Genomic DNA, 11,870 nt, shown 5'->3' with positions numbered 1-11,870 from the left:
ACGCCTGGTAGCCAGCGTGACTGAGCGCCGGCTGTCGAGGCGTGTGCCGGTGTGCTAGGCCAGGTGAGGTTTGAGTGCTGGGGTGGATCAGGTTTGAATGTCGAGTTGTGTGCCGGGTTGGGTGGGCTTTGCTTGCTGAGCTAGGTCAGGTTCGAGTGCTGGAGTGGATCAGGTCTGAATGCTAAGTTGTGAGGTTTGTTGGCGTGGTAGGACGTACTACAGGTGCCTCCGGTTCGGAGCGAAGGCTTATGCTGAAGACTTATAAAAAATACTAGGACATGTGTGGATTGCCGATCCTGTTAAAGACAACGGACACGGGCACTGTAGGTAATATTACACGTAGCGACCCACAGTGAATTGCTCAGGCTGGTCAGGACGGTAGGACAGTTTCCCCCTAAAAGTCAACGCGGCGATAAGTGCTGCCAGACAAGATCAACCCTACAACTAAACAACCCAATTCCCCAAAACGAACGCGGAAACGACGCCGTCCTGAATTGGGGCAAACACATTTCCCCCGGGACCGAAAAACTAGAACTCGTCTACCCGCTTCGCGAGCCATCCGCTGCACCACAGCGTCCCCTGCGAGCGGGCTCAGGCACGCCGCCGACACTACCTCTTCCCGGACGGCGTCGGGCTGGCGGGGTCGCCCAGCGTCGGCGGCGAGCGGCCTCGGGCACGCCGAACAACCTACCTCTTCCTGGCACCGGCGTCGGGCTAGGCGGTGGTCCGCCCAGCGTCGTGGTGGCGAGCCGCTGAATCGACGAAGCGTGGTCGCAAGAGGAAGAGCCGCTACGCATGTTGGCGATTGTTCTGCTCCGATGATCCACCAGCATCTGCTGTCGTCTACCCCACAGGGTGGCCCGTCACCGAGGGCAAGAGGTCAGCTGCCTCACCCGGATGGCCGGTAACCAGCACCTCCAAGACGGATGCGAGCCTGTCGAACGGACCGACTCGGTGGCAAAACTGGTCTCCCGAGAGGTTAGGAAATCAGGTCAGGTAGGTTTAGTTCTCACACGATAACGTGAAAAATACTGATACGCATGGTCCAATGCCCGGCACATTTATGTCACTGCTTGTTGTTTTTTTTGTTGCAGTGGCTGAAAAATATGAGAACAATACCATATATTTGTCTCATTTTCCGTAAGGACTCGTTCATCATTCCGAAGCTCGGGCTCGAGCCCGAATAGGCGACTAAAATGGGTACTAGTGTTGCCAAGTATTTGAGGCTGAAAAATATGAGAACAATACCATATATTGTCTCATTTCCGTAAGGACTCGTCCATCATTCCGAAGCTCGGGCTCGAGCCCGAATAGGCGACTAAAATGGGTTACTAGTGTTGCCAAGTATTTGAGCGCGACACACTGGGGGAGATCAGAGGACCTTGTGCCGCCATGCGGACGAAACGAATGTCTTCACTCCTGAGGCTCTGAGGCTCTCCGTTCGAATTTGCGTTTTGCCCCATATCCTCTTCTGCCTCTCCATGTGGGGTGAGCGGCCGAGGGTCACCTAGACAGGGTGCAAATGGTGATGCACTTCACAGCCAGGCTAGTGAGTGGCGTCCGTCGCTCCGGTCACATTTCACTCGTTCTGGAGACACTCGGCTGGCGTAACGTCGCGGATGATGTGCGCCACCGGGACTGCCTGATTGTGTGCAGGGCACTGCACATCTCCGAGTCCCACAGCAGGGCACTGCACATCTCCGAGTCCCACAGTACACTGGGTGCTCCATTCGTATCGCGGGCTGGGCCTTCCCAACGTCAAATGCGGGCTGCTTCGAGCGGTGCCCGCTCGTTGCATCGGCCGCGCGTCCGACTGACCGTCACCCAGAGGTCAGTGATATTTTAAAGGGTCTTCTTGAGTGAGAGTTCGTTCCCATGATATAGAAGCATTCGTATATCTCACTGAAGCAATCATGATTTCGTAAACTTTTGATGATCTGAGGTTCTCTTAAGCAGTGTCCTTCGCGCGTGGTAATTAAACGGACTGTTATCGGTGGACACTTGCCTCTGTATGATTTCTAGACAGTGGAGAACAAACTTCGGTGATATAGACACTTTCCAACCACGAAATAATTGCCCTCAAAAGGGCCGTAAAGGTGTACTGTTGCGTTGTCGCCCTCAAGGCTAGTGTCCGCTCTGGCGGACGTTCTCCACTACTAGGACAAGCTACACGTGCAAGCACGCCGAACCCCGGGTGCGTCGCTGCCTACGGGAGTTATACTGCCCCGGTCGCGATAACACCCAACGTTGAACCCCATCATCTGTCGCGGAATTAGCAGATGAGGGGTGCTCGTAAAGGGAGATCGAAGCACCCGCACTTGCCTAATTGAATATTGAAGACGGCCAGCATGCTTAGCAGCAGCATTTTTTTCGCGACTTAGGCTATTCAAGCCAAACACATATATTTATTACGTCATCGTGCCTTGCATACCATTGATTGAGGGCCAGTTGACGGCCGGCTATCATCGACTCGGCTACTGTATTTTTATTGGCCTTGATCGCTGCACGGCTAATGGAAAAGCAGGATTTGAATGGCGTTATTATGGCGTCATGGATATCTGAGTAGCCCCGACTAGAGCGGTCGAGGTCTCAGGAAGGGTAGGGCTGTGAACTGCACCGAACGATTTTCAAGACGGCTGTCGGTTCAAAACCCCATACAAATGTGTAACGCTCCCTTTAAGGGCATATCCTGATGTCTTAAAAAAGCTTCCTTCATTTCATCCTCAGAGGTCTAAAGCTCCCAGTATTTAGTCATCGATAGTAACACATTTGAACCAATGCACTTGCAATATAACAGGAAAAATGCCATAATATTTCATACAGAGCTGTATGTTTGTAAACGACGTATCGGCGACGTGGGATGCTCCGCGTTCATAGGCACACATGCGTTTGCGTAATTCATTGCGCCATGCGATATCTTCCACCGCCACACAATACGTGCGGAGATAAGGAGGTACCGGTCTCAGGCGTGTGCGGAAGCTTGTATGGCGTTGGCGTCATTACTGGCTAGAGCTGCTACTCGTATTACCATGTTTGCCTTCATCTGTCCTTTCCGCCTTTCAGGTACGACATTTCGTCCGGACACGTGCATAAGGTCATTTCCTCATGAGCAATACATGGCGGCGGGGCCGACATGTTGAATCATGCAGTCGGGATGTGGAAGCCCGCGTTCTCGCGCTACTTTCTTGTAATGACATCTATTCTGGTCTACATTAAATATCGCATGGTCATTGGCGCCAAATGACCATGTAGACGCCACGCCCGCAAGCTCCCATAAATCACCAGGAGGAACGCGGGCCCCCGAGTCCTGGCGCTGGCCGGAGCGCGGGCCTCCGAGTCCTGGCGCTGGCCGGAGCGCGGGCCTCCGAGTCCTGGCACTGGCCGGAGGGCGGGCCTCCGAGTCCTGGCGCTGGCCGGAGCACGGGCCTCCGAGTCCTGGCACTGGCTGGAGCACGGGCCTCCGAGTCCTGGCGCTGGCCGGAGCGCGGGCCTCCGAGTCCTGGCACTGGCTGGAGCACGGGCCTCCGAGTCCTGGCGCTGGCCGGAGCGCGGTCCTCCGAGTCCTGGCGCTGGCCGGAGCGCGGGCCTCCGAGTCCTGGCACTGGCTGGAGTACAGGCCTTCGAGTCCTGGCGCTGGCCGGAGCGCGGGCCTCCGAGTCCTGGCGCTGGCCGGAGCGCGGGCCTCCGAGTCCTGGCGCTGGCCGGAGCGCGGGCCTCCGAGTCCTGGCACTGGCTGGAGCACGGGCCTTCGAGTCCTGGCGCTGGCCGGAGCGCGGGCCTCCGAGTCCTGGCGCTGGCCGGAGCGCGGGCCTCCGAGTCCTGGCGCTGGCCGGAGCGCGGGCCTCCGAGTCCTGGCACTGGCTGGAGCACGGGCCTTCGAGTCCTGGTGTTGGCCGGAGCGCTAAACACCACGCTGCTCACTGGTACGAGCAACCACACACTGCTCATTGATGCGAGCAATGCCGTCAGATATGATGGAACAAGCTCACGTATAACTATTGTTATACTTTTACGTAGAAAAGGCTGCTCTAGACAACACAGCTTTTCTGATAAGTAAATGTGTTCTCAGATACGTAATTGCTTGATTACGTCACGTACATTGCACAACATTTATTGAGAACCAGTTGACAGCCGTTATATATGGAAATCGTGCTCACGAACACCAGATACAGATGACTTGACCATTATATTGTCATTGGCCTTGATAACCACATGGTTTATAAGGTGGCACGAATTGGGTAACGTCATTATGATGTCATAAATGGCAGGGGGACCTTCAAATACTCTTCCAAATAACCCTCCCACATCTTTGCGGCCTTCAAGCTCCGGGACCAGAGGGCTTTATGTCTTAAAAACGGCATGGCCGTGAACTGCATCAAGAGGTCTTCAATATGGTTACTTCAGTTTAAAACCGCATATAAATGCGAAACACTCACTTTAATGGAGTGTCAGCGACGGGATTGGCAGCAAAGCATACCAATGCAAAGAACAGCTGAAAAAGTAAGCGTTCAGACATAAATGAGCGACAAAAACTCGGGAAAAAGAACGACTTTTGTGGCACATTAGGTCACTTTCCACAGTTTCTGAGGGCAGGGCTAGGCCCTGCTAAGCCCGGGGCTGAGCAGGACTTGGCTAAGCCGCTCCCCCCCCCCCCCCCTCCCCCTCAAACCCATCTTAGCACATGACGTCCCAAGGCAACGAACTCTTCGGAAAAATTTGATGTTTTTTTGTCAATTTATAACAAACAAAAAACAGACGGATGTAACTAAACTGCTACGATGTTACCCATATCTACAGACAAGAGCTTGAGGCAACTCACGTTGATGGCCAAATCTGCCTTGACGACTCAAAATCACGCTCTACCATCCATTTTGATGTATCAGAAGCACCTTTAAAATTTTGAAACGGAATACATGGAGTGACATCGCCGGTGTGCATGTCTAACAATGGGTTCACAGTGACCAATTACTCCGGCGCGCCCCGACTGCAAAAGGTAAGCCTTTCCTCTTGATACCCAATGTCATGCCATATGTGAGCTCTACTGCAAGCTTGGCATTCCTTCGGGGCCACCCAAATGTTTGTACAGACATGAAGAAGTTCGTTAGGGACTCGTTACTTAGACAATCGACGTGCTGAGCAAACTTGTCGGAGACATGAACTTCCCACACTTCAGAGTGCAAGGTTGCAATCTGGCCCAGGGTGGCTTAACGAGGCGGAAAGTAATGAAGTTTGCTAGGGCTATGCAGTTTCAGGCATGACAGTGTAAATCACAGACTTCCTGATGAGCAAGCAGAAGTCGTGTACCGTTCGCGGAACAACTTGTGGAGAGACATTTGACACGATGAACGAAGAAGGCGACACTTTGAGAAACGTGGCGCACGTCGAAATGCGTGGGAAACGAAGTACGCACCAAACGTGGGAGGGTCAACCCCTCGTTTGGCACATTACATCTTGCCATCAGAACAGAGCTTTCGCTTTGAAATGAAGGTCTACTGTCCTGTCCCGCTCACGCCCGGCCTCCATGCCGAGTGTGCAGAGCGAGCACGCTTCTATTGCAAGCCGGCCTCCCAAATCAACGGGCATTATCCTGATGTTCCTCCACCACTGTCAGCTTTCTTCACGCTGACCTAAACCCGGGCCAGCCGTACCTGAATAATCTTGTTATTGCTGTCCACGAGGTAGTCGTTGACCTTGACATAGCCGTCCTCAAGCAGGCGCTGCAGCACGAGGCCGTAGCCGCCGAGACTCCTGTTCTGGAGATAGCGGTTCCTGGCCACCACCTCAAGGGTCAGGAGTGCGTCCCGGTCCAGCGGCTGGTCCAGGCTGAACTCCACCTCCTGAAAGGACGGGGGTATCAGGAATGTGTCGCGCTCAGAGGCTGGTCTGGGCTGAACACCGTCTCCTGGAAGTGGCTGCATCAAAACAAGCCCCCGTCCAGATGCTGCCCCATGAAAAAGAAGCTGATCCTGAAACTCCGCCGCTTGGAGGGACAGGAGCGTAAGGAGCGATATAGGTCTGTTTAGTAACAGTGGATCTTAACTGCCTTCCACGCCCGGCGCTGACAGTGGTGCATGTGACGTCGGATTGCGAAGGGCTACCGTGGTCCGACTCCTCGGGCCAAGGGCGCTGGTTGTCATTAGCATGGAAATAGACCTGCCTTCATAACAGCTTCCAATGCAAGACGCTCGGTATGTTTCGATTGGGACCACTGAATCCTTGCGCCCACAGAAAGTTGTCTGTCAAAGCAGCTGTGTACGAATTTCACGCTCAGTTGATGGTTCAGCGCGGTTGAATATTTCATAGGCAAATTGCACGTCATACAAAAGCGCGAAGTGGTCGCAAATGGTCCTGGTTTGAACGGCAGCCAGAATAAAACTCTTGAACCGCCGCCAGCCTCAGCAAGTGTGCCACTTCTGTCGCCGCCAGCCCCAGCCCCACCCCTCTCCACCGTCCGCCAGCCTCAGCGTAATAAGCGCAGCCCGGGCTGAGGGCCAATCATGCCGCCGCGTCACATGGAGCGTTCCGCCACAGCGGTAAACAAGGCGCCGCTCGCTCGATGTCCTGGTCCGGCCTTGGGTCGGCGACGCATTTATACCGGTGGTTATAAAAACGTCACCTTCGACAAACATGTACTGCAAGGCTTTCATCTTACAGACGTTTTCTTACTGTGTTTTCATCTTACAGACGTTTTCGCGTTCGATCTGTCGTCAGCACGATCGATTTTCAGCTGGAATGTGTGACGTCATGCGTGCTGGTGGAGTGTTCGATGTGTGGGCTCGTGGGAAAGTCTTTAGCTTGACCTTCCTTTTTCCTTTATCTTTTAATTACTCCAGACCACACACTAATTCTGGCTTACCGCCGACCATGACGCGCTAGCTACAAAGTGGTATATCGAGGTGTAGCTCCTGTACGGTACTACGATTATCAATCCCACCCGCAAGTTAAGTGCGTCTTCCCATTCCCATCTCATTAAGTTTTTCCCTTGCCATTTTTGTCCACTCAGCTTTGAGTGGAAAACGTCTATCGATCCATCACTGCTACTGGAGCCGGCATGAACCCCATCCTTTAATTTAACTCCCACTTGTATTGATAAAGCCCATGTTCGAGATGCGAAACGTGTCGTTCCTGTTCCCTCCTTCACGATTAATCGAACGCAAATAGCTCACTAGGTAACGCAACCACACGCGAGACCAATCGTTGTCGCTTACCTTTTCATGGTTACTGCTAGCAGTCCAATTGCATTCTTTCTGCGTCGCATTCGCCCGATACTAGAGACAAGTGTCCCCACTGCACCCAACGTACTCGCAAATGCAAGAGCCACCACATCAAACTCGTGCTTCTTTGTAAAGGATATTTGTGAAATCTGGTAGCGCTTTCTCTCCATGTTGACCGGTGGACAAAAAAATCCCCGCAGCAGCGTTAGCCGGTGTGTGACGTCACAAACCACGTGACTGCAGTGACGTCACATGACGTAGGGAGAACATTAGCGCTGTCGGACGCCCGGACGACAAACCGAATCCGGCCCAGGCAACTACTGCTGTGAAGACAAAATTGGTAACCATGATAAATACGCATTAAGCACGGAAGTGGCTTGCATGAAGAAGTAGATGCTGTCGACACATAAGCAACACGAAATAGGACAAGAACGGGTCGGGAGCCGCAAATTGAAAATATAATGGGTATAGAGAAACATGTATTGAGGGAGTGTTCCACATCTGTGTGGAGTTTTAGTCTGAGACAGCCATTTTAAAGATCATTCGGTGCAGTTCACAGCTCTGCCTTTATTAAAGCAGGTGTTCCAAATTCATAAGGGTTTTTTTAATTGAAATGGTCATCTTGAAGACCTTTCGGTTGTTGTTCACAATTCTACCCTTCTTAAGACCTAAGACACTCTAGTTTCTGAGCTACACGCCCGCGAAAATGGGCAGAGGAATATCGGGAGGAGTATTTTAAAGTCACCTTGGCATTTATGACGCCATTATGTCCTTCACATCCCGCCCTTTTATAAGCCATACGGCAATTATGGTCGTGAGTGTGATTTCCAGACATAACGGCCGTCAATTGGCTCTCAATCAATGTTGTGCAAGGTACTATAACGCAATCAAACCATGACGCATTGAGGAACATATTTACTAAGCAGAAGATTGTGTTGTCTAGAGCAGTCTTTTCCCCTTAAAAAGTTCACCAATAGTTATAAATTAGTTTTTCACCATATATCATGCTTGCTTCAATATCTTCAAATGGAAAGCACTCCATTTAAGACCTAAACCCCTCTAGTTTTTTAGACACGCGCCCGCGAAATTGCACTGACTATTTCGGGGATATAATTTCAAGATCATCCGGCCATCCATGACGCAATAATAACGCCCTTCAAATCCATGCATTCTATTAGCCAAACGGCGATCAAGACCACGAAAAATATAATTATCGAATCGTTCATATCTGGCGTTCGTGAGCACGATTTCCAGATAAAGCGTCTGTCAATCGGCTCTCATTTAGTATTGTGCAAGGTACGATGACGTAATCAAACAATGACGTATTAAAGATCATATTTACTACGCAGAGAAACTGTGTTACTTTGAGCCATCTTTTCCACTTAAAAGTAAAACAATAGTTATAACCCAGCTTCATGCATTATGCCTCCTGTTTGTTTCAATATATTCATATGTGGAACATTCCCTTTAAGATAACGTACTGCGGAAAAGTTGTTGGCTTTCTTGGGCATCGGCGTAATCACGACGCCGAAATCGCGGAGACATCAGAATTGGAGGGGTGAGACTGGAGTCTAGGGGAGACAATTTCAACTGAAAATGACATTGTGAGCTGGAAGTCCATAGATTCCATAGAGGATTCAATCGCCATAAAATCCCTCTCAGATCGGAGCCACACTCTCAAAAGTGCTTGAAGTTTGATGAAGTGTAATTCCTTCACCTTGCTTAGCATCGCTGCCTTATGACCTTCGAGTTGACCTCAAGAACTTTTTTACTGCGCTGCCACCGAGCTGCCGCGCTGTTATTATAGGATCTTGGCTGCTACCCCGTCGCGCACCCGTAGTGGCGCACGATGTTTGTGTTAGGTATTTCGCTGACCTGGCAGCCTAGCGAGAAAACTTCTCTCATTTGGTACCGCCAGTGGTGTTCTGAGATCAACCGGAATTAATACACGGACCGGCGGGGGGGGGCTGTGGCCGCTCAGTCCTGCCCCTCCCTCCCCCACACACATATACTCACCCGGCCGAATGCATTGCCTCTGATGGCCTCACGACACGGACGTGGACAGAACGCGCGCACGTGCCAGGGCAGACGACACACGTGCAGGGACGCCCAAGAGACCGGCAGACGACACACGACACGGTTGCGGGAGGCGCCCAGGAGACCGACAGTCGTCCGGCTCGTCGCGCGCGTGAGCTGGCTGGCACATGCAAACAGGGAGTCGAGAGTGCTGGGGGTGATCTGCCTCCCCGGGGGTGCGCTCTCGGGTGCGTGACCAGCTTTCCCAACATCACGGGAGCGACAATCCGCACAAGGAAGGGAGACAAAAAACGGCCTTGCACAAGCGAAGTGGTCCTAGCACTGCGAGGCTGTCCTCACGGTAATGCTGTGAAAATTTACCAGCGCAACATTGCGATCGCCAAACATTTCGGATTACGTATAAGGTAGCATGGCTTGACGGAGAACTGACGTATTGTAGTGAAATCCTACAACCAGCTTCGATGTTCATTTTGGCGATTTCTTCAGCGAGAATGAGAACTACACCGACCTTGCAAACCACGACGGCCTACTTCGCCAAACTGGAAATGAAGTAACGTGAAATAAGTCAGAAAACAACATTCGGACTCCGCGGCAGTGGCTGAAATCCCACCGAAATGAAGGCCTAGAAATCCCACAGACCCACTGTGACCAATTACCTAGCATGCATGGCCAGCAGGTGCCAACAGATTCCATCGCCGCTGTGCCTCAGCTCACAGCAGTAGGAGCTGCTGTCTTCTGGGCTGTGGGAGTGGTGCCGCGTCTGGTGGTGGCCCATGGTCATTGTCCCAAGTAGTCGTCAAGGAAAAGGCCCTGATGTAATTTAGTGGTACAGAATTGGGTTATACTTTTTGTTCTGCTCGGTGTTGTTTTGCCAGATAGACAGAGCAGCGGCGCGTTTAGAGCCTTGGCAAGAGGAGGGCACACGGTTGGCAACGGGCTCATTAGTCGTGAAAGGGCCTCCCAAAAAATCGCCGGATATGGCCCACTTGTTAATGAGGACACTTTTTTCCTGTAAAGGGATATATATATATATATATATATATATATTACACATTTTTACCTTCCATAACTTCAATATAGGCCAGACGCTACCGCGCGAAAAATTCTGATTTCATTTTATAGTCAATAAACTGACAAAATCATGCGTTGAATGACTGCATGAAATAACCCGCCGGCGCTCTTCGTTTACAGGAGTTCAGTGGACTCTTTTTAAACCGATAGAACTCAGCACCTTTGTCAGAAATTGTATTTGGGTTGTAAAGAGACAGCAAGTATTCCGCGAATATAAACTGAAGATAAAAACGGCTAGACAGTTTGCATTGACATGGCCAAGCCATGTTTGTCTGGATATCTGCAACATTCAGTCAGAACTGATCAGGGACACAAGTGATGTAACGCAGTTTTGGGCCTGCTCGCTCGAGTGTCTTAGAAACAAAAACCTCGATTTCAGGCGTTGCAGTCTCCCTAGGCCGCGCGGCGTAGGTACCGTGGCTAATATTAGGCCGCGCCAACAGGTGGACGAAAATGGTCACGCATCTGAAAGAAGTAACTCGAACACTTTTGGCCACCAAATCGCACATTCAGAAATATTACTCGCCTGCGCGGTATGTAGAGTTATGACAATAACGTACAAGTCTTTACAGCACCGCAAAGTGTTGCTGGAATCTGGTGGTGGAACTGAAAGAGTAAAGGTAAAATTTGCATTTGCCATGTCACTGTAACTGTTAATCTGTCCAGAGGACAACCTAAAAGCTGTAAGAAAGATTCGCCTAGAAACATTACTCTACGACGGTCACTGTTGCGCGCTCGGCGCCCGCCCCCTGACGTTACTTGTAGTGGACAACACCGTTGTATTTTACGGAAACTGCGACCCAAGCCGCCACTATCCCTGCTCCTTAAGACAACGGCCGTGTCATTGGGGCTTTATGACGCACTCAGCTGCTGAGGCTATATGGCGCCGCCAGCCTCTCACCCTGGCAGGAAGGGCGGGCACCGCGCGGAATCGAACCCCGTATCTCTGGTTTACCAGACGTACAGCGGCTAACGCTTGCGCATTAACCATTACATTATCGGCACCCGTCGCGCAAGCTCAAACCTTTCGATGGTAATTGTTTCACTAGTCGATTCTGCAAAATAGTTGAAGTTCTTAGGCAAACATGGGATGGCGGAGTGTGTGTTGACTTATTTCGACCCTCTCCATTTAGCACTGATGAGACCCCTTTTTTCTCTCCGGTAAAGGAGCCCCCTGAGCACGCCATGTTACTGTTACCGGTGAAGGGCTGATGGGCTATTCTGTTCCACCGCGGTGTGTTTTCCGGCCGCCAATCTGGCGACATGGGGCGGCATCCCACGGCCGGCAGCTCTTAGCGGGATACATTATATCGCATTGGTCCGCTCCCTGACGCGGGAGACCTTCTGACCCGAGCAGTTGACCCTGATTCGACACATGAACCGTCATTAACGCAACAACATCCCTGTTCGCCGCGAGTGGTCAAATAATTGATACAAAGGCTCCAGTTGGGATTAACGGGCACATGCCGGGAAATGGTTGGGAACCCCACCTTTCGGTACCGAGGCCTCGACTGACACAGGAATCCTCTGTTACCTCAATGTGAGCAC

The 11,870-nt window shown here is 51.6% G+C and overlaps 1 protein-coding gene across 1 annotated transcript in view; it reads right to left on the bottom strand.

Moving 5' to 3' along the window:
- Window positions 1–11,870, bottom strand: part of LOC119105419 (otoferlin) — a 283,009-nt gene that overhangs the window by 233,807 nt on the left and 37,332 nt on the right. Inside the window, exon 3 of the mRNA XM_037228883.1 lies at window positions 5,649–5,837. Within this exon, the coding sequence (XP_037084778.1) occupies window positions 5,649–5,837 (189 nt within the window). The remainder of the gene's footprint in view (window positions 1–5,648; window positions 5,838–11,870) is intronic.

The sequence above is a fragment of the Pollicipes pollicipes genome, unplaced genomic scaffold, assembly GCF_011947565.3.
Source record: "Pollicipes pollicipes isolate AB1234 unplaced genomic scaffold, Ppol_2.1 Scaffold_6138;HRSCAF=7277_pilon_pilon_pilon, whole genome shotgun sequence".
Classification (NCBI taxonomy): Eukaryota; Metazoa; Arthropoda; class Thecostraca; order Pollicipedomorpha; family Pollicipedidae; genus Pollicipes; species Pollicipes pollicipes.
The sequence above is the reverse complement of the archived record's forward strand: the minus strand, read 5'-3'. Positions and strand labels throughout refer to the sequence as shown.